This window comes from Lagopus leucura, unplaced genomic scaffold (genome assembly GCF_019238085.1).
Source record: "Lagopus leucura isolate 7727_CA_CO unplaced genomic scaffold, USGS_WTPT01 Super-Scaffold_100017, whole genome shotgun sequence".
NCBI classification, from domain to species: Eukaryota; Metazoa; Chordata; class Aves; order Galliformes; family Phasianidae; genus Lagopus; species Lagopus leucura.
Window position 1 is genome coordinate 1842766 of NW_024962271.1, and position 21255 is coordinate 1864020.

The 21255-nt window shown below is 41.6% G+C and overlaps 1 protein-coding gene across 2 annotated transcripts; it reads left to right on the forward strand.

Moving 5' to 3' along the window:
• The first annotated feature begins 11964 nt into the window (after nucleotides 1-11964).
• Nucleotides 11965-18025, forward strand: MPHOSPH6 (M-phase phosphoprotein 6). 2 transcript variants are annotated; one of them, XM_042876932.1, is made up of 6 exons: nucleotides 11998-12084; nucleotides 13451-13607; nucleotides 14853-14965; nucleotides 16186-16276; nucleotides 17276-17373; nucleotides 17812-18025. In XM_042876932.1, exons 2-6 carry the CDS (start codon nucleotides 13602-13604, stop codon nucleotides 17951-17953), a joined length of 450 nt encoding a protein of 149 aa, XP_042732866.1. In that variant the 5' UTR covers nucleotides 11998-12084; nucleotides 13451-13601; the 3' UTR covers nucleotides 17954-18025. The 2 variants fall into 2 exon arrangements, with proteins under 2 accessions (XP_042732865.1, XP_042732866.1); XM_042876931.1 differs by lacking the exon at nucleotides 13451-13607 and having other exon boundaries at nucleotides 11965-12084.
• Nucleotides 18026-21255: the final 3230 nt, after the last annotated feature.

The following is a 21255-nucleotide window of genomic DNA, read 5'->3' on the forward strand; positions in this document are numbered from 1 at the left end:
ATGGCTGAGGTTGGAGGGGAACTTAAAGATCATTCAGTTCCAACCCCCATGCCATGGCCTGGTTGCCCCCCACCAGCTCATGCTGCTCACTGCCCATCCAGCCTGGCCTTGAATGTCTCCAGAGATGGGGCATCTGCAAATTCTTTGGGCAGCATGTGCCAGTGCCTCACCATCCTCTGAGAACAGAACTTCTTCCTAAAATCTGTTCAGAACCTCGTCTCTTTTAGGATAAAGCCACTCCCCCTACTTCTATCGCTATCAAACAGTGTTAAAAGTTGGTTCCCCTTCCTTGTTGCAAGCTCCCTTCAAGTATTGGAGGGCTGCAACAGTGTCCTCCCGGAGCCTTCTTTTCTCCAGGCTGAGCAATCCCAATTCTCTCTGCCTCACCTGATAGGAGAGGTGCTTCAGCCCTTGGCCCTTCTCTACACTCACTCCAACAGCTCTGCATACTCCCTGCATCAGAGAGCAGTAGTCCAGATGGTTACACTCAAGGGCAGAGCAGAGGAAGACAGTCATCTTCCTTCTCTGCTGGCCACCCCTCTTTTGGTGTAGCCCAGAATACTGTTGGGCTTCTGGGCTGAAAATAAAGCAGAAAATAAGGCTCCTTTGCACTGAAGAAGGAAAGGAGTGGTGTTGAGTCTCCAAGTTGGATGGTTAAAAGCTGCACAAAATAGCAGCTAGCTGTGACTCTTGGTAAGGGCTAGAGGCACAGGTGTCATCCTTGGTGAGTTTAAAGCTGTGAGCCCTCTGCAAAGTGCCCTGGGTGCTTTGTGCAGCTGGGGATCAGCACAAAGCAAACCAGCAAAGTATGCAGTGCCACGAGAGCACTGGGCAGGCTGAAGGAGTGCGTGAAAGCAGCGGGGTGAGAAATTGCATTCTGTTCTAGTAAGTAAAGGATATGGAGAGGGGTGGGCTCAAAGGAGTGTGGGCAACTTTCAGACTGAGGAGAAATTTTCCAAAAGTGTAAAATCATAATTGCGTGAGGAAAGGGTGGTTAATAATTTTCCCCTTTTAATTCAAACGCACTAAAGTTAATTGCCATTTGGCAGCCTGAGATACACAAATTAGGGGAGGCTAATTCTGCTAATCCTCACTCTAAGTTGCAGGGTATTAAATACAAACATGATCGTCCAGCAAATGGACAGATCCTGCCTCTGCTGAAACCAGCAGGAGCTCTGACATTGACTAGAGTAGGGGTCAGGCTCAGCCCCTGGATGAGCTGTGCAGGTAGGGATGACCAGGCTTGGATGAAGGGGGAAACAAAAGGGTTTTTCCTTTTGCATTTGGGCCTGGAATCACTCAGATTCTCAAATTCTTCAAACTTTCCCAACCTCCAACCTCATCACACTTCCCATTGCAGCTGCTTTTTGGCTGCCCAGATGCCTACAGGCTGCGTTTTCTGTGCTTCTCTGTTCCCCACTTCGTTCTCAAACCAATTAAATACATGCTGGCAAAAATATCTCAAACACCAATGGCTGTAATGCAAGCTGGGCTATTTCCTTGAGGAACTTCTTCCCTGTTCAGCCTGTAGCAATCTGTCTGCTGTCCCAAATTCCCTACATGCTGTTGCTACCGTGTGTTATATTGCACATCTGATTTAAGCCCAGCAAGGCTTTAGCTCATCCTCTGGTGAGTAAACCCAAGGAGATCCCACAGGAGCCAAGAAGCATGCTGCCAGAGGATGAATGTTGGGTTCTGAAATGAGTGGAAGTCTGGCTATAGGATGCAGTATGGGTCTATGCCTCGCAGCACTGAAGACCTTTGGTTTGGAGCTCTGCCTCTGAGCCAGGATAAAACCATTTGCCCATCTGTGTGAAGTGTCTCTCTACCTGCATAGCTGAAGTGTAATTAAAGGTTGATCCAGTGAACAGGACTTAATCTCTTATGGCATGATATATTTGGGCCAAGCACCTCACTACGACTTGATTTGAATTCCTGTTTACAAATGGCACTAGATAAATAGTAAGGAGATAGTCCAATCAGAAGTGGGTACTGCTTGGAAACATCCATTTGGCTTGAAGTATTGCAAGAAAATCAATCTGGGATCTCTACAGAGCCGAATAAGAACATCAGTCTCCAAATACATCTGATGTGAGCCAAGCCTCCTCATTTTCAGTTCAGTTATCACTGACATTTCAGCTATTATTCATCAGTTTAGAAGGAAAAGAGGAACCTACATCATTTGCAAAACCTATATGGTCTTTCCAAACATTTTTCCTGCCTTCCCAGTGATGATTATTACACACTGCTGTAATTAAGCAGATTAATTTACATTTCCCATCATCTGAGGATGGAGTAGCAACCCAGATTTATTTCTCTGGATTGCTTCTCTCAGTCACTGCTCATAGCACTGAAGCTGCAGCAGTATTTTCTCTTTCAAAAATGCAGCAGCAGAGATGCTCTGTGATTCCAAATGAAATAATTTTGATGTCACAAGAAATGTCATTAAAACTACTGCAGTCTTTTAATAAGCTCCTTCTTAGGAGGATGGATTTTCAGCCTCCTCGTGTCAGCTCTGCGCAGAGTAACTACAGCAAAGCTTGGTGCCAGTGTCCCTGTTACAAAATCTGTTTCTCAAGGGTTTATAATTATAACATGCCCATAAAAATTTACTCATCTGAAACCCAGGATATAGTTTCTCAGACAGAGAGGAAATATTGCTCGCTGAACTTGGTTTAAATCAATTCCGAGTTTCAAGAATCCAAAAATAATAAGGTTTGTGGGTTTTATATGCTCTTTCTGTGGTTCCATAACTCAGAAAGAAATCACTTTGTAGAATAAAGTGTCATGTTTGTTTATAAAGCAGAGCAGGGGAGAAGCAGATAAAAGTTCAGACTTCTTATAGTGGCCACTGAAAATCCAAAGAAAATAATGTTCTCCATTTCCCCATGGTGCCCTCACACTCGAAGCTTGTCCTGACTAGCTGTGATGATACACACTGCAGGATCCCAGCGGGGCTGTGGGCCCCATCCTTGTAGGTGTAGAGAGCTGCCCTAAGCAGCTGGGGGAGTAAGGGATGGAATCACCCACAGCATTTTTGCCCTTTCCCTCATTTCCAGCTTACTGCAGTTAGAAGGCAAACGGAAAGTGCCCTCCTAATAATTGCTAATAAAAGCGTCGATAAACGATCCCTGCACAACTGAGTTCCAATGCATATTGGCATCACCAAACGCCTTGCAATATTTAGCCTTTAGCTTGTATCGACGAGGAAAATAACACTGCTGCTGAACTGAACTATAGATGGCATAAGCAAAGCCCAGCAAGTACGGAAAGACAGAAAACAAGCCCTGTGAAATCTAAAAGCAATATTTTTAATTTCATTTGGAATTCACATTCAGGTCAGTTTTGTACAGCTGCACGTCGTTCAGTCTATCTTTGTCAGCTCTTGCCTATTAGAAAAAATATTGCACTTCTCAATGTTCTACCTCTATCAAATTGACAGGGTCATTTTTCACAAGGCAAGCTGGAATTAAGGTGACATTAAACCATTTTGCATACAACAACTAAAGTCGTGCTGCAACAACAGTTAAAAAAATAGCTGTTTTCTCGGTGTTATTTATCATACCTTTCCAAGGCAGTTTTGGTGAGTTCCTGAATATCTGCAGATTTGCTAGCTTGACATGATATTGCAAGTTTGGAAATCATGTTTGCAGTTGTAATTATAATATTCTCATTTTCTCATTCTGCCTAGTATTACAACTTCTTTAAAGTCAGCCCCTGTAAGGAACACTGTCTGTTTGTCAGAGTGTTATTTCCACAAAGTATTTTCTCCTTTGAGGAGTGTTATTTCCACCCTGCAATATATCAGGTATTTCATTCACACAAAATGATTGAACAAATGATAAAAAGAATCACCTTATCAAGGAACATGCTTATAAGCACATTCTGCTCTTCCTTCAACTTCAGGCTTTTAGTATTACTGACTCAGATCCCATATGTAAAGCAATATACTGAGTACTGTAGGGGTCTTAGAGGAAGTGTGCATATTTTCCACAGCTGGCTGAAATCCAAACGTATTTCTAAATCCTAAAGAAATTCTGCTCGTGAGTCATCCTTGTAGTGCAGCGTAGGAGAGTGTGGCTGCGTGGGAAGGGGGGGCTCTGATGGGGAGCACACAGCACTGCGCAGAGAGATGTGATAATAAACATCATTACGATGGTTTACACAGCTGTAATGGTTATCTGAGACCTCAAAAGCTTTGTTTCTATGGCAATCCCCAAAATCCTAGAGGAGATGTTGAAAGCAAGACAGGTGTTTGGGTAACATATCCTCAGCTTCCTGTTCTCATACGTTGTTTCCTATCCAGCCTCACAACTCGGTTCACACATGAATCTATAAAGAGGTGCTAAAACCCGTTAGAGGGGAGATTTTACTCTACATTTGGGCTGAGATCAACCAGTAGGAGTTAGAGAATCTGCAGAATAGAGAGACAGGGAGCAGTAACACAGAACCAGTCACTTGGTACAGCCCCATGGCATGATGCAGTCTATCAGTCTTCACTGTTTACCCATCATCTCTTTTCTCTTCAACCTTTTGTTTTCAAATGTCATGGAAAGCTAAGCAGCTGGATTTTTCTGAGTAAGGTTTTATAAACACATTTTTCTTCCATAATAGGAAATTCCTCACGACCGCTTCAATGCTTCCTTTCCTCCACAGTTTGGTTGGCAAAGCAAAACAGATTGTCACCTGCACTAAGATGGTGATGTGCAATGGCCCATTGCAGGAGAATTCAGCTGGGGAGGGAGGAAACTGTGAGAAGGGTAACCAGATAACAGACAAATTGTCCAAATGAGAAAAAGCAAGATTCCCACTGGTCTTTTCGCCTGGACAGACCTAAGCCAGCTTTTTCCACTGTTTTACATTAGCTCTCCATTGCCTTTATCCTCCTCAGAGACCCCACAGTCTTCTAGTTGGTGCTGCAAAAGGTCAGGACAGTTCATCAGTTCATTTTGTCTCTGTTGTACTAGACTTTCAGACTGGGATTTCTTTGCCTTTCCCATCTTTATGTAGCTTTGCCACAAATGTGGAACCCATAAATCGAATGACTGTCAATACATACTGTCAAAATACATTTCAGACATACATTGGGACTTTAAGGGCCATACTGAAAGAGAAATGTTTTCTTCTGGGTTTCTCCAGGAGCATCCAGGACTCTTAAAGTTTTATGTTAAACATCAGCCTCACTCTTCTCCATATTACAGTGATGAAGAACTAGCTTGAAATCAATTTATTGATCCCTAAGAAGAAAGATATAGAAGGTTATTAAAGTTAACACTTCTGTATGTGCAACCTATTACTGTGCAACCTATTACTGAGCTTGTTAACATTCACGTGCTGGTTGACAGCAGCTATGGGAAGGACAAGGTAGCCAGCTCCATTCTTAAACAGCTGCTCACGGGCAGGAATTCAGCTTTAGTCCTGTTCTGGTAAGTCCTACATCTCAGCTGGAGCCAATGAGCAGTGCCAGTAGATATTTAGTTCCTTAAAAACTAAGTCACTTGCTTAGCCCACGTTCCAAATTTCTACATCATTTTTTCAGCTTTGGTGTCTATAGATGAACCGACTTACATATGTGTATATGAACTACTTGCCTAATTTCTTTTCCTATGCAGTTACTTACAATATGAAGAATACAAGAAGGGTTACTATATTAGAAAATCAGCCACGAGCCACATGGATACAAAGCTGCTGAGTGTGCAGCTATACACATTCACACAGATGTGTTTTACTTCACAGATTTCAATGACATCTTCTGCAGTCAGAGAAATCAAGTTTCCTGTGGTCTTCTTTTTGAAACCATCCATTTTCAATAATTTATTCACAGGCAGTCTCTGTTGTGGTGGGTTTGCATTTGTCACATCACCTCAATTTCTCTAATGAGTTGTTAATGAGAGGTCAATTACTTATGGAAATTAGGAAAACATTCATTGAGGAACTGTACTGAGTAAAGTGTGCTACTTCATAATGTTATGATATAAATCATTACAGCTTTAATGATCATTTTACTCTTTTTCATGTTCGAGCTTGTTCCCTGCCTTATACAGTGGCCTTGAGATGATTCTGAAATGAACTCAAGTGATTCCCCTGAAAATGTTTCCATATTGTATTTTCTAATAACTGCAGAATGCCTTTTGTTATTAAACATTTGCTCATGCATCAGCATCTTGCTGTGAAATCTTCAGCTGAATATAAGGATGATAAGAACACCAGATGTGCCATGCTGGCCCACAGCAGTTCTCTACCCTGTCCTCTACCCTGGCTCCGCTTCCACTTTTGATACTACAGGAGAAAATGGCCATCCCACAAAGACCTTGGCCCAAACTGTGACCTGCAAAGCAGCCTCCTGACTCCTCTTCTGGACAACCAGGTAAGCATCCACGGACTGCAGCACATCATTCCCCAGAATTATTGAGATCTACACTGTCTGTTTAGTGAAAAGTCTTCAGGAATTGCTGACTGGTAAGTCAAAATGTTTGTCTCACAATTTTCCCTCCTCCCATGCACCTATTTTGAACACTTTTAAGGCTTTGAATGAATGGTATACAAACACAGGAACACAGGCAAAAAAAGGATCCAAGGGACCAAGACGAATTGCGGCTCAGTTGCAGAATCATGCAATTAAATGGAGAGGCCAGGGGTATAATTTGCTGCTGAAATTCAGCTTTGTGCTGTCGTAAGTTATTATTTCAGAACAGACGCTGAAACAGCCAGAGAGGAAAGTGTACAAGCAGAAGTATAATTGGACTTCAGTATTTCATACTGACGCCCTGAGATTTCCACAACTAAGCACAGTTTCAGAGTCCAACCAGGGTAACACTGCAGTGAACAAACGTAAGATCTCCCATATTCAGCCCGTCAGATTATTCCATTTCCCCTGCAGGCACTGTAAATCAAAAGCTAAAAACATCCCGTTATGTTTTACAAAACAGTTTTCTTGGTCCTTCTTACCAAAGACATTTTGGACACGTGTTATTTTAATCTGAGTCTCATTCATTTCTGTTTTACTGTCTGGAATTCTGCATTAAACTAGGGGAAAGAAAGAAAGGAGAGGAAAAAAATTAGGCTTAGAAACCCAGTAGTTAACCACAGAGAAAGCAAGCAGCAGCCAGTTAAACCAAAGAATGAACACATCACATGGACGTGATTTTCTCAGTATCTAAAGACTTACAAGGTCTTTGAACCATGCATGGGCTGGATGCAGGTGAAACCCTTGTTGTTATTTGACTTAGGAGTGCTTAGAGCCCAACATTTCAGTGTAAAGAAACACATTGTGCTCATTAGGGGATAATTCAGCTGGTCCAAAGTACAGTCCTGCCACTTACTGTTAATATCCTTCGGGAGGCACTCACATTTACATCTCTAACTCCTTCCCCAGTCCTTGGAAGGATATACACATTAACAGCAAAGAAGTGTCCAACTACTAATCAAAAGCAATACAATACCATCCAATCTATGATGAAATAAAGAAACGAGTATGAATGTAAGTACCTCCTCTTTATATCAGAGCCTCTACATTGTTTTCAGGAGCTTTTTTTGTCATGCAGTGATGAAAGGCTGAGAACAAAGTGAGTAAAATTTCCTCTTACTGCTTAAAAATTCTCAGCTGGTTTGCCGTATCAAAAAGCTGTCTCTTTAAACAAATCACACGGTTAAAAATGCCAAGTTTTAATTCAGCAACTAACTCAGAAAATGACAATTTAATCAATCAGAACCAACCCTCCTGAAGAAAAAGGAAAAAAAAAAAATCTTCAGGCTTTCATGCAATGCGAGAGCGGTTGAAACTATAAAAAGGTTCAATCACTGTAGAACAAGCCTGCAGCATCAATGTTTATTAAAGTCAGGGGAGCCATTTATTGACCTGGGAAATAGCAAACCACCAGCAGCACTGCCAGATTGCATTTTTATAGTTAACAAACGGAAGGTGATATTTTCCTTTTCTCTTTTAATTGTGATTCCATCAAATCCAAAGAGCTAAAAGCTGCTTGGTTTTTAAAGGAACGCGAAGAGGAGGATGCTCTGCCCCATCCTCCAGTCACTCTCTCTGCTCTGACTCCTAGCAGTGGGATCTATTAAATCATTGCATCATAGGATCAAATTTTTAGGCTTATCAGAATGACAGACCTGTGTCTGCTCCCCCCTGCACTTTAGGTGATGATAGAAGATAGGGAGCTACCATTATCAAGCTGCTTCCTTCTGTAATCAAAAAGGAATTATTGTATTTATTGACATAAAGGTCATCCTGCCACTGGGACAGCCAAAAGCACTTAGAATTAATTGTCTTCTCCCAAAGTGACAACTGGCAATTATTTATTTTTTTTTAATCAAAGCACAGCTTGGTTGTTCTAGAGATTTTCTAACTGTTTTGCCACGTCTTTAACTCGCACCTTTTTACACCACATACATTTTGAGCATGTAAGGCTATGAAAAGGAAAGCCTCACAACACGAGCTGCCCTACCCATGTTATCTGAGCTGAGCTTCATTTTCTGCCCAGCCACTGGAAGCCTTAGGGTTATCATGGCAAGGATTGAAGTCATTCTGTATGTGTCAGCTGCCACCTCGACCGGTGCCATCACCAGAAAGTGGACTTCAAAGGCTGCATGGATGAGTCAGTGCAGCCTGATGTGCCATGCCACATGCTGCAGCTGAGAGCTGTGACAAATCCATGTCCTCTGAGCATTAGGTACAAAGCGAGCCGGCCGACAGGTTATACATGCATGCATCAAAAGGAATGAATATGGTAAGAAATCTCCAGCCACCCAGGGACATCGGAGCTGTCAATACGCCGCATTAAGCGAGAGCAAGGGAGATAAAAACAAAGACTCCTTGCCTCAAAACCACACATCTCTGCTGCTCAGAGAATTTCACACTGCCTCTGAGCAGAGCACCAAGGTACAGAAGCACGTTTCTGATGCTGCCCAGTCCTACGCGGCACTTCGCACTCTTTCAGGTTTGCAAACACACCTGCAGCAGTTCTACACCTTGTTTTCCTTGTTCACAGAGGAGAACACATAAAGTCCTCACCCACAGCACAGGGAGGAGTTTGACACAAGTTAATGACTCGCCTGTCAGACTATCAGAATTTTGATACTTGCAGAGGGAAAAAAAAAAGGCTTTGAGTATTTTGAGATATGTAAAAAGGCGCTTTGGGATTTAAAGTCAGCTCGTAACAAATTGAGCGGTGTAAGGCCTGAGATATCAGCTTGGTGCTACAATCACAAAACTGCAAGCATATGAATAAATAAAAGGAAATGCAAGAAAATGCAAGCCATGACTTCCCTCAGATTAGATCCCACTGGCACGAAATTAGCTCACAACTGTCACTTGTGTTGTTTCAAGAGAGATTAATTCTTAAATAACGCTAATGACAACTTTGATTTGACTTCTATTATTACTACAGAGATGGGACTATGCTTCCTGGGAAGAAAAATCTTTTATCTGCTTGCTTAATGCATAATGTTTGATGAGATGGAGCTCCTCTCCCCTGAGTTATTTCCCTGAGCATTTTCGTTTTGAAAAAGAAATGGATTTCCAGGTTGAAAGCAAAGGTGCTGTGCAGCTGTCAGAGCTGGGGGAAAGGGGTGTGACTGCCATGCACAACAGCCTTGTATCTTCTCTAAGCAATATCCCTTCTGCTTCAGCTCCTCACCCTCACTGCGTCTCACAAGCAGGAATCATTACAGGGCTGGATTCTTCTGACCTGCCTCCACCACCGTCAGTAAATCATAAACCTTTCTCCTATAATCAATGGAGTGTCTTCAGATCTACCAGACAGTATAATCTGCTTCACGAGGCAGCTGATTGTTATCTGTAACTTCCCCATGCAATTCTAGCTATGGGAGGATGTAATCCAAAAATTTCCTTCAGGCTTTTTTACTGCTGAAATACATCAAATTCTCATGGCAGGCTGTTTTACAACCTCCACTTTTCTAAATAAACATCACGCGGGCTGTACTGCATTTACAGGAAAATACTTCTTCTTGCCTGCCTGCACACATTGAGGCGGGTTGTTGGCTGATGTGCCGGCACGTGAGACAACCAGCAGCATACCTCTGTGAGCCCATGGTGTCATTGGGGCACCACAGGTCCGAGGCTGTGGATGCCAACCCAGGGAGCACCCAGAATATTCCACAGTCAAGTTCAAAACCCCTCACACCATTCACTCCCAGCTTCCAGCACTCCTGCATGCCGTTTTAAATTATTAGGCTCAGCTCCCAAAGATTAAAGAGTTGGTGGTATCACATCAAAGGTATCACGCTGCTGATATATGCAGTGGCTGCTGAAGAAAGGGGCTGCTTGGACTGATGAAATGTTGCCATGCAGGCAGGAGAGGGTGATGTGCAAGGAATGGGGAAAGCTTTCACAAAGGGCACCACACAAACCAGGCATAGTAGCTGGAGACGTGCTGATGGGTGCAGAGTAATGTATTTAGAAAGAATCATTTGAAGTACGTTTCTGGACTATAAATTAGCTGAAACTGCTCAGAAAATGCCCTGAATGACATTGAAGGCCATGCAATTAAATGCAAGGCTTCAACGTGCAATGATCAACAAAAAGCAAATGCACCATTAGAGTGCATGCAAAACAGAAAATAAGGCCAAAGTGGGGAGTTAATGGAGGCACTGTGCTGTCATACAAACTAAAGGCGTTCCCTTACTGGTTTGTTTGCTAAGGTACAAACAGACTTTGATGCACGTTTGTGTTTGGAAAACCGCAAACTTTTTCCCAGCTTTTTCTGATGGAAAGGGTTGGAAACTGTTAATGATGAACAGAAGCTCTAACACAGTGGGGACAAATGAAGCAGGACAGATCCCGCAGTCACAGAGACCTTCTCATTTGGGCCTTGAACTTCAGAGCATCTTCAGCTCATTTTTGGAGCCTGGAGATGAACCTGCTTTGCCTATGTGGAAATTAAATATTTCTACCCCACTACTTCAAGGATTGCCCTTGAAGTGGATGTGGCTCATTTGTGTTTGTGGTTATGTTAACCCTCTGAGCTTAACTGTGTAGTAAGGATGCCCGGATTCAGATTATTCCTCCTCCCTCTTTCCCACTGCAGTAATGCTTTGCCCTTCATTGTACATTTTTGTGGACTCTATTAGAGCATAAATCTTCAAAAGTTCTTCAAGCTCACTTTGACCTACATCTTGCACATATGGGAACTTTCCTTCCCAGACTGTCTTTCTGAGCACACTGGCTCATTACAGTTTTGAACACTGAACTCTCACTCGTATTACTTTACTGCCTGGTTTATGCGCTGAATGTCAAAACAGGCATCAGAAATCTGATTTATGAGGATATATACAGAAATTGTGGTGCCTGCTGGTGGCTGGGTGTCAGCTGGCAGCTCATCAGGATTTCCGCATCAGGACAGCAGGGCCCAGCCTGGCAGCCTAGAGACAGCATTGCCAAGTGTGAACTCCAAAACCATCATTCAGGACCAACAGAGCTGCAAAGATTTTTGCAGCATCCTGAAATCCATTTGCTCTCCAGCTTTAACCACATTTGACTACACCCTGTTTCTGTTTTTTTTTTCAAGCAGAAGTCAATGCTTGTTTTTAAAAAAACGATAGCTGAATAAATCAAGCAGACTCCAAATGCCAATATGAAAAAGATTTTGTAATCTCTTCCTTTTTCCATTATAAACATCTGAAAATTATGTATTAAGCCATAAGCCCACAGCATGCACAGGCACTGATAAAGAAGCTAAGCTTCCTCCACTAATTTACCGCTTCATCTTGATTTTCACTCCTGCTCATGAGCGCACTCTCCCCCACCCCGGTTATATACCGGCTCAATACAGCCCGGCTGCCGCTACTTCACGCACCAGCAATGCATTTCCCCCCTCCCCCGCCCTCTTCCTCCGCAGCCCCAGGTTACGGGCTGCGCCCTGCCGCCAGCAGCCGGCCCGGAACGCGGAGGGTGGAGCCGCGCCGCCAGCGCCTCCTCCCGCCTCTCCTCCCCCAACGTGCGCGGCCGCGGCGCTACGCGAGCACGGGGATCCAGCGCGGCCTACGGGCAGCGCCGGGGCCGCCATGGCCGGGGAGGTGAAAACGAAGCTGTCCAAGAATTTGCTGCGCATGAAGGTGAGGTGGGGGGGGGGGGCGTGCGGGCTGGTCTGCGGGAACGGGAGGTAAACGGAGGCCGGGCCGGGCCTGGCTGCGGGGCCGCTGGGAGCGGATGGGGCGGGCCAGCAGCGCGCTATGCCGGGCTGTAGCGGCCCTCCCCGGTGGGGGCTGCGCCTCTGCCGCCATCTCAGTGCCCCTCGCTGGGTCGGGGTATTTCCGCTTCTTGCACCTCCGCGCAAGGCTGCTGTGTTTGTGTCCTGTGCGCGGTGTTTTTACATGCGTACAAACGCGTGTCTTTAGTTCTGTCTTTTCGCTTAGCCCTGCTGCTTTCTGAACTGCTCTGCTCCAACCAACTTCACCAGCAAGGGGCTGCTACGAGAGCTGCCCCGGAGAGGGATTGACTGTTCGTTGTGCCCCTTGTCTTTCTGTGTCTTGGACCACTTTTCCCCCCCTCTTTTCCCATAGACGCATATATGCTGCTGGTGTTAACCTTGGCCAGCCCACCATGCCTGCAGCTCTGTGTCTCAGGCCAGGTGGATTTGCAGGTTCTGGTTCTCATTGTGTAATTCAACACCTAATTCAGTAAAGTGCATCCTCTTGTGATGAGACTGCATCTATTAAAAGTTGGATTACCATTAACTTTTCTTTGAAACGATACCTGTTATATTTTGATAATCCAGCCAGGCTGGATGTAGCTCTGGGCAGCCTGGTCTGGTGTTGGCAACGCTGCACATAGCAGGGAGGTTGAGTGATCATTGTGGTCCTTTTCAACCCAGGCCATTTTTTGATTATATGGGCCTCTGTGGCTTCTTGCTTGTGGTGTTTCACTTAACATTGTGCATTTTTTTACCCCCTGTTCATGTGGGCCATATTTTTAGACACTTGGCTGAAAGATATTTAGCTGACAGGTTCAACCTGCCACGTAGAGTGGACCCTGATACAGTAAGATGGTGAAATATTTACCTCAGTAAGTAGGTGCTGCTAATGAAAGGCTAAAATTCATGCACAGAAGGAACAAAACACCTCCTACATTGTTCTCAAAAGCAATTGGATGTTGAGTTTAGTTAGGCAGCAGTGCAAGAGAGGGCAAGACTCTGGGTTGCAGCACTGCTGATCTTTTTCTCATTTTTATGCAATAATCTCTTCTTAGGTGAAACTTATGCTGCTGTTTTTTGCCATTTTTAGAGGGTTTTTTAGATTTCCTTCAGGCAGTGAAAAACCAGTTATGAATGCGGTGCCTTGACATTTGCAGGCTTAGAGACCAGGCAGCGTTAACCAGCTTAAAAGAGGTGTGTGGGTTTTGAGAAGGTTGTACACAGATCTTATACTCAGCGCTTCCCTTCTGCAGATCTTGTTGTTGACAAATGTTTTAATAATCTTTTAGCAGTTGCCTCTGCAAGTGTGGATAAGATGGATCATTGCAATTCAATATGCACTCAAAGGTGGCGTGTGGTCAGTGGTCAGATCTTTTCACGGAGATGTGCTCACCTCTTGATGTCAAAAGATGGCTCCTGCTTTTAGCATAATAGAGTCATATGACTGTAAGTTAGTTCTTGTACTGCTTGATCCACGTCCCAGCTAATCCAGATAGCCCCACGATTATTGACATGCATACTCTGCACCTACCCCCATTGGTGTATTTTTGATTCATCCACATGTGCTTACAGATAAATACAATCAGATTTTTTTATCTATTTATTCCTGAAGTAATCGTTAGGAACGTAATATTTAAAATGTAATGTGAAATGATTATTTAATTGTGTGCTTGTAGCAAAATTTCTCCTGTTGAGATTTCTGACTGGCTAAACAATCTCCTTGAGAATGATGATATGGTTTGAGATATGGTTTTCCACATGATAGATTCCCTCATTTTCCTCAAGCAGATACTGTAATTTTAATTGGAAATCTTTGACATATTTTGGGTTGACTCGAAAACAAAAGTCAATTTTTCTTTCATTAATGATCTTACACAAATGAATGCAAATAAAAATATAATGGAAAATGAGATGTTAGCACTATATTGGTTTTCATGATGGGGTTTGTTTTGTTTTGACTGGACTTTTTGTAATGATGAGAAGGCGTGGGTGTTTATATGTGATGTATATTGCATGCACATATTACCTGCGTGCTCTAAATAAGCTCAGTAATGCATGTTTTTTGTGGGAGACAAGTATTTTGTGATGGCTTCTTGGGTTTTATCCCCAAACCAAGTCCACGCTAACTGAATAAAATTATGTCCAAGTCTCTGCTAATGTTCAAGAGACAGACGAGCCCCAGTGGTGTTATCTGTCAGCCTGCAAACTTAGCTAAACATGGAAATGATGCTGCTTATATGAGAGAGATAAGATTCATTGAGATAAGATTCTTCTGTGCTGTTGCACAGACAGGTTCCTCTTGGTGGCCACCAAGCAATTTTTGTGCATCAGTGTGTATAAACAGTACTGGTAGCCTGTTGCTGCAGATTGTATCTGTGTGAATGTGCCCTGCTGCCATATGCAGTTTTTGAGGTGCTTTCTGTAGCCCCAAAGGAAGATCCCAGCTCTTAGGGGTGTCTTTGTATCCAAGTGTGGATGTGGCTGACTGTTGACTTCCAGTAGATGGTTGTGATCCACAGTTGTTCACTTCTGCTCTGTTTTCCCAAACGCCAACCAAGCTCAGAGAAGATCACACAAAGCATGTACTGCTTATATCAACTGTTAAAAAGTATGTAATGAGTAATTGTTGTCATGTAATTATTGCCTGCCAGAACATACTCAAAAAGCCTGAAGTTGTATCTCTCTTTTTAGTTCATGCAAAGGGGTTTGGACTCACAAACTAAAAAGCAACTCGATGAAGAGGAAAAGAAGATAATTAGTGACGAACACTGGTATCTTGATTTACCAGACCTAAAGGAGAAAGAGTAAGCTTCTACTTTTGTACTTCCTATCACCATTGGATTGTTTTATAGTGCAAACAGAATATAATCGTTTTTCTTATACAGGAAATACTATTACTAACCAATTGAAAGAAGCAAAAAAAACCAGTAGCAGACCAGGAGTACAGCTTTTTTTGGTTTTTTTTTTTTTCAGAAATGTTCTCAAGGTTAAATAATCCAGCGTTTGACCTACTTTCGTTTCTTCATGCTTTGTTTTCTCTCACCCCCACTTTCTTCTAGATGCATGTAATTAGTTTCTTTCAAGCAGGAACAAATTCATTCATTGCTGCTTTTTTTTCTTTCATTCAAAAAAAAACGAATTTGAAACTTTGTATGGGTAACCTGAAATCCAGTCACGTGGTTGGGTCCATTCAGGGCAAGTTCTGTCTTCTTGAGTACAGACCACTTCAAATCCTGCTTTTGAAAAAGGAGGGAGAATGGATGAAGCAAAAATAAAGGAGGGCTTAGTTAATAGGGAAGCAAATGTCCCTTCCTGCTATGTCGAAAGATGCTTTAAATAGCAAAGGAACTACTTTTTAAATACTTTCGTCCTTTAAAAAGAGAACAGAATTCTTCTAAAGGAAAACATATAATTTATAAAAAGCTGTGATCCAGTGAATTAACTGCAATAGAATAGGTCACCTATAAGCTATTTTCCATGGCTGTTGCCATGTATGACAGAATGGTTTGGGATCGTGTTTCTTTTCTTTCCGGGGTCATTAGAAGAGGAAAAAAAAGGAGGGGGAATGGGAAAATCTTTCTCTGCTGAACAGAAAATTACACATTTATATCCTGACAGGCTGAAATAATACCAGGTCTAACATCACAATGAAAAATTCATTAGAAGCTTTTGCTGGTATAGTAATGCCACCTGGAGAGTGATATTTATGTGGTATTTTTATTCTGGCAAAAGCATTAATGTAGGTGGAATCGTACCAGCAAAGAGTGCTTTCTGTCAGGAGAGTTAATTTTCTTGTGGAACTGGCACAGCTTTACTGGCAAGCAGTATTCCTTTGCACTCCAAGCTCTTTGTATTGAAAGATTTATCAGAGCAATTAATCTTCAGAAAGTAGTTGATGGTATAAAATACACTGCAGTTTTGTTTATTTGTGTGGGGGAAGACAGCAAATGCTTTTTGCGTTTGTTTAATTTGATTGTATTAAAGCACGCTGTTTGACAACTGCTGTGTTTGGGCTTTCATGCAGGAGCTATATAATAGAAGAGAGGAGCTTTATGCCATGTGAGGATCTACTTTATGGTAGAATGTCCTTCAAAGGATTCAATCCGGAAATTGAGGTAATATTTAATTGTCTTTTGAGGATTGAAGCCCTCAGGAATGAGGACTTCAGTGTTCACGCTCCATGCTGTTTGGCCTTTGCAGCACTTCCTTATATAGGAAAGCTGTGATTTCAGCCAAAATGCCAATCAGTGCAACATCTAAGAAACAGAAACCTCTTACCTCCTGGTGTTGGTGGTTAATAAGTATGTGACTCCTGCAGATTTTCCTTCCTTGAGTTCAGGAGACTTTTCCACGTGCTGCTCACCAGAAAGATAGCTCGCTCTTCTTCCTCCTTTTTTATTCAGAGCCCAATCTTACAAACATTCAGCCCTGTTTATTCAGCACTTACTTGTATAAGTAAGAGCTTGAGGTTCCAGAGTTAAAAGTTCTGGGCAAGAGGATCTTTCATTTCTTTCCAGCATGATTCATGCTCATACAACTATTTCATACTGAAGTAGTAATAAAAGTGTTACTGCTGAACTGAAACAAGAAGATGAAAGTACAAAGCCAGAGGCATGCAGAAGGCTATGCAAGGTTATTTAATGGGGCATTCCTAGAGTTATTTTGAACTTGCTTTCACTGTGATTAGGCCTATCATTGCTTCATGGTTTATACTAGTAGTTTATTGTAGATCTTTGCAGATATTTTTCCACTGTAACAAAACCATTTCAAAGACTAGCATCACAATGAAAAAATTAGAAACTAAATCTCTGGTCTTCTGAAGCTGCCTGCCATGTTGTTGAGAATGCTTGAATAGTGCAGCTCACTGAAAAAAAACTGTCTCTCTGTTGCCTCTTTTCTCAAAAGCAAATCAAACTTAGCTTAGCAACAAGGAGAAATGTTGCCTTTTCTTGCAGCCCTGTGGTACAGCCTAAACAGGGTACTGCAAATGTAGGAAAGCAGTATTGAAACTGCTTCCTGCCTTCTGTGCTTTTATCCTGGCAGTGACATTATTTCAGCATAGCTGACGTTTTGTCAGGGTTACATGTTTAAGCTATTTCTTACTTCATTTTCAGAAATTAATGGTCCAAATGAACTCTAAGAGCAAGAAAGAAGAAATTGAAGAGGATGATAAAATGGAGGCTGATGTGTCTGATGAAGAAATGGCCAGAAGGTACATTATTCCTAATCAATACTGATTATGTCGTAAAATATGGCCTATGTTATGGCATTTTCTGTGGGAGGAGAAACGTAAAAAGTAAAAACCGAAACAAACAGCATTTGATACTTCACAGAACTGATTATCCAGGAATTCTGGTGTTTGTTCAGTGGAAGCTCCATGACTTTCAGGGTTAAAAAATCTCATAGTTGTTTTCCACCTTTTGACATCCATGTATTCTATGCTAATTCCCTCTTAGCTCCAGATTGCTAAAAGTCTTAAACTATCAAAATGAATAATAATTTAATCTGTGATCATGTAGCACTTGTGCTGCTTAAGCTTCCAGTGATGGGCTTCTTACAATAGTTTAATTGTTGATTACATTTATGATTTCCTGCATTGAACTTCTCTCTGATTATAGTAAGAACTGTCACTTTTTCATTATCTTTACAGATATGAAACACTAGTGGGAACAATAGGGAAGAAATTCTTGAAAAAAAGAGACCAGCATGTTCTCCATGATGAAGATGAGGAAGAGAACAGTAATACAAGACCTAAGAAAGCTAGGAAAACGTTCTTAAAACCTCAGGATTAATGTCAGCTGCACAACTGGAGCTAATAGAAATGTTGTCTACCAAATATAGCCAAAATGGCACCGAGAACTGAAGATTGTTTGGAGTTTTTGCTATTTTATGTGAAAGACAGAATTGTAAATCTGAGTCCATCCTTGTTGAAATGCCTGCTGTCCACGTAACAAGCCTTTTCTGAAGTGGATGTGTATGTAATGGATGTCATACATCCTTTCCTCTCTAAGCAGCTTTTAACATGTGGGATATTAAACCCATCAGCTGTTTTTAACGTTGTGCATAACTAGGATGAGTGTCAACGTGCAATCAATAGCAACAGTATTTATATTTTACGATAACATCTAAAATAAGTATTTGCAGTAAAGATGAGCTTTGCTCAATCCAATCCAGTGAGACAGTTCAGCTTTTGCTGCTATTTTTATTATGAAAATGAAAACCTTTGCTCTCTTCAATTCAAAAAAACAAAACAAACAAAAAAAAAAACAGTGGAAACATTTTTTTTTAACTGCTTGACAGATAAGCTGGGAAAAGAACAGAAACAAAATCCATTTTTCTAATTTTATTTTTTTATAAAGCATATTTAAAAATAGGAGCTTATAGCAAAGCTTTTCTTTTCCTAGAGCAAGGCAAATATTGGGCAATGTTTCCAGTTTGACACTTGAGCAGATTGTGAGCCTTTAATTTCTGTCTTCCAAAAGAAGTTTGCTAATCTTGTCTTTTTTTTCCAACCCAAAAATTCCAAAGTTATAATTATCTTGATCTTAACATAGAAGCACAATAACGGCTTCAGAAACATGTTTGGAGAGCTAATAAAAACTGATTATTTTTTTTTTTTTGTGGTTAATGATTGTGGTTTAACTAATTTAATGTTAAAAACCAATTATGCTTAATACAGTCAGATAGAAGAAACGATCCTGTTTTGTGCTGGTTGTGGATGTCCCCAGATATCAGCTGACTGAGCTTTTCTCTGTTCAGCACGTAACAAAGGCATCTGAAGCAGTGCTAGGACCCAAACATCACAGCCTTTTGTCAGTGCTTTGGAAAACAGAAAGGTCAGTGTGGTTTTGTCTGAAATCATAGCAGTTCTCTGCATTCTGGCTTTCAAAAAGTAGTAGTTTTTGTCTGTTACTTTCCTGATCGAGGTGTCTAAATTACTCATCCTTGATGATAACTCTCTGGAGAAAGAAATTTGTTGAATTGTTGCAAGTGGTGACCATTCCATCCAGGACCTGAGGGTTCTTTTTTTCCCATTTTTTAAACTACTCAGTGAAACGACACTTTCGACAACTCAATTATATGAAGAAAGAGCCTTATGTCTGTATTTGCATGTGTGATATATGAACTATAATCTGTATATCAGGAGCACCTTGTTAGATATTCAAGATGGATCACACATGGAAAGAGAAATACACTTCTGACCTAGTAAGGAAGCTTCGTACAGGTGGAAAGTCTGTGATTCATGATCTGAGATAGTTTTTCAGAGCTAATTAAATGCAACTGGTTGAATTACTTAAAATTTGATCATATATTATCACTGGCTGAAAAGAAGTTAATGATGGCAAGACATTTTTCTTCCCACGGAAGATATGACCTGAGCTAAGAAATGATTTATTGTTGGTCATCACAAGAGAAACTCAGAATGTATCCCATTATTCTTTCTTGCTTATTAGTAGGAAATTGATTCCCCTCTATGAGAATACGTTTCTTTATGAGAATTTCTACATGGCTGTGCTGGATAGTTGAGGGAGGTGTCTTCTTTGAACCACCAGCAGCCATGTTCCCACAACTGCCCTTCCCTGAGGGAAAGTGGAGTGTTCAGTGACATTGTGTAGAGGAGTTCTGGGGTAATTCTGGTAACTACCTGTGGCTCAGGTAAACATTTTGTGAAGTCTTGCTTGGTCGAGTCTGTATGCAGTGTGTTCTGTTGCACTGCACAATTCTGTTCAGTCCGATGAAGGGTAATTTTGTGCAGCTGAAGTGTATTCTGCCATACACGGGTCCTTAACTTCATGTCGTGTCCTGGTGAATGGCTGGGAGTTTGAGTGGCAAGGTGTGTTTGTGTAGAGTGAACTCCCATCAGCTTCAAGTAAATCCATGGTTTTGGAGTTTAAGAGGAAGGAAGGATGGTTCATTTGTCTCCTGAAAACACCTAACACCAACTGTGAGGACTGTAGTGTGTCTGGTCTTGGTTTATTATCTTCAGATCTCGGTGCTTTGTTCATGTTTAGCTGGTGGGTAGGTGAGCTACTGAAATGCTGTAGTATGACCAACTACTTGGTTGTAGCATAATCAGAGCCTATCCATGAGGAGTTTGTAAAGTGCAATGTTAAGATTCATGGTATGTTACTACAAACGAGGCAGAATTCAAAATCTTCCCAGTCTTCCTTTCTAAAGGTGCCTGTGTGTCCAAAGTTACCAGCAGGCATTTAGAATTATGATAGGATCCTCAGAAATACCCATCTGTATTTCCAACTTTATAAATATAAATGTGTGTGGTTTTTTTTTAAATCAGACCTCTAGTTTTGTAGCCAAGGTAGAAACATTGTGCTGTATGAAATTTCTGTTTGAATTATTCTTGACAGAGCTGTAAGTGTAGCAGTGAAATATTCATACTGCAAACCTACATTAATTCAAGCTTTCTTGGCTCTGAAACGGTCTCAAACGCAGATCCATTTTCATAAACATCTTTCTAAGCTGTAGAATTTAAAACCCACGTGGTCATGTTTTCCAAATGAAAAGTAGAGATCTTTGAGATCTGAAAGAAGTTGGGGTAAGTAGTATTTTTGTTCAAATAAAAAAAATAAAAAGCAAAATTCAGAGTTACCAGACATGAGAAGTGTTTGTGCCTGTTGTACTAAGGTACCTATTAGGGTGAACAAAGTGTGTTGTAGTTCATGCCTGCTGACAGCTCACTGTGTTAAGTTTAAACATGCTTCTTGACAGGTGGAATTTTTGTCCCTCTTTTTGACAGTGTTGGAAATGTGAGAATTGAACAACTTTGTCTTTATTGCTCATGCTTCTTCTTCTGCTACTTTTATTCTGCTTAGAATTGGATCTTAAAAACTACTGGAGCAGAGTGCAACTGCAGTGAGACATCCTGAATCTTCCCTTTAGTAATGCATGAGCTTTTTAAACTTTGACTCTTTGGAGAGGGAGGAGGATGGGCAGTGGTGCCATGAAGTTTGAACAGCGTTTCTTCCTCTGTGTGTCTTGTTTTCTAATAAGATTCTCCATTATACAGTTACACACTTGTGGATGGCTGTCGTTGCCATTGGGCATTGTGTGTGTGTAATGGGCAGCTGGGCTGGGA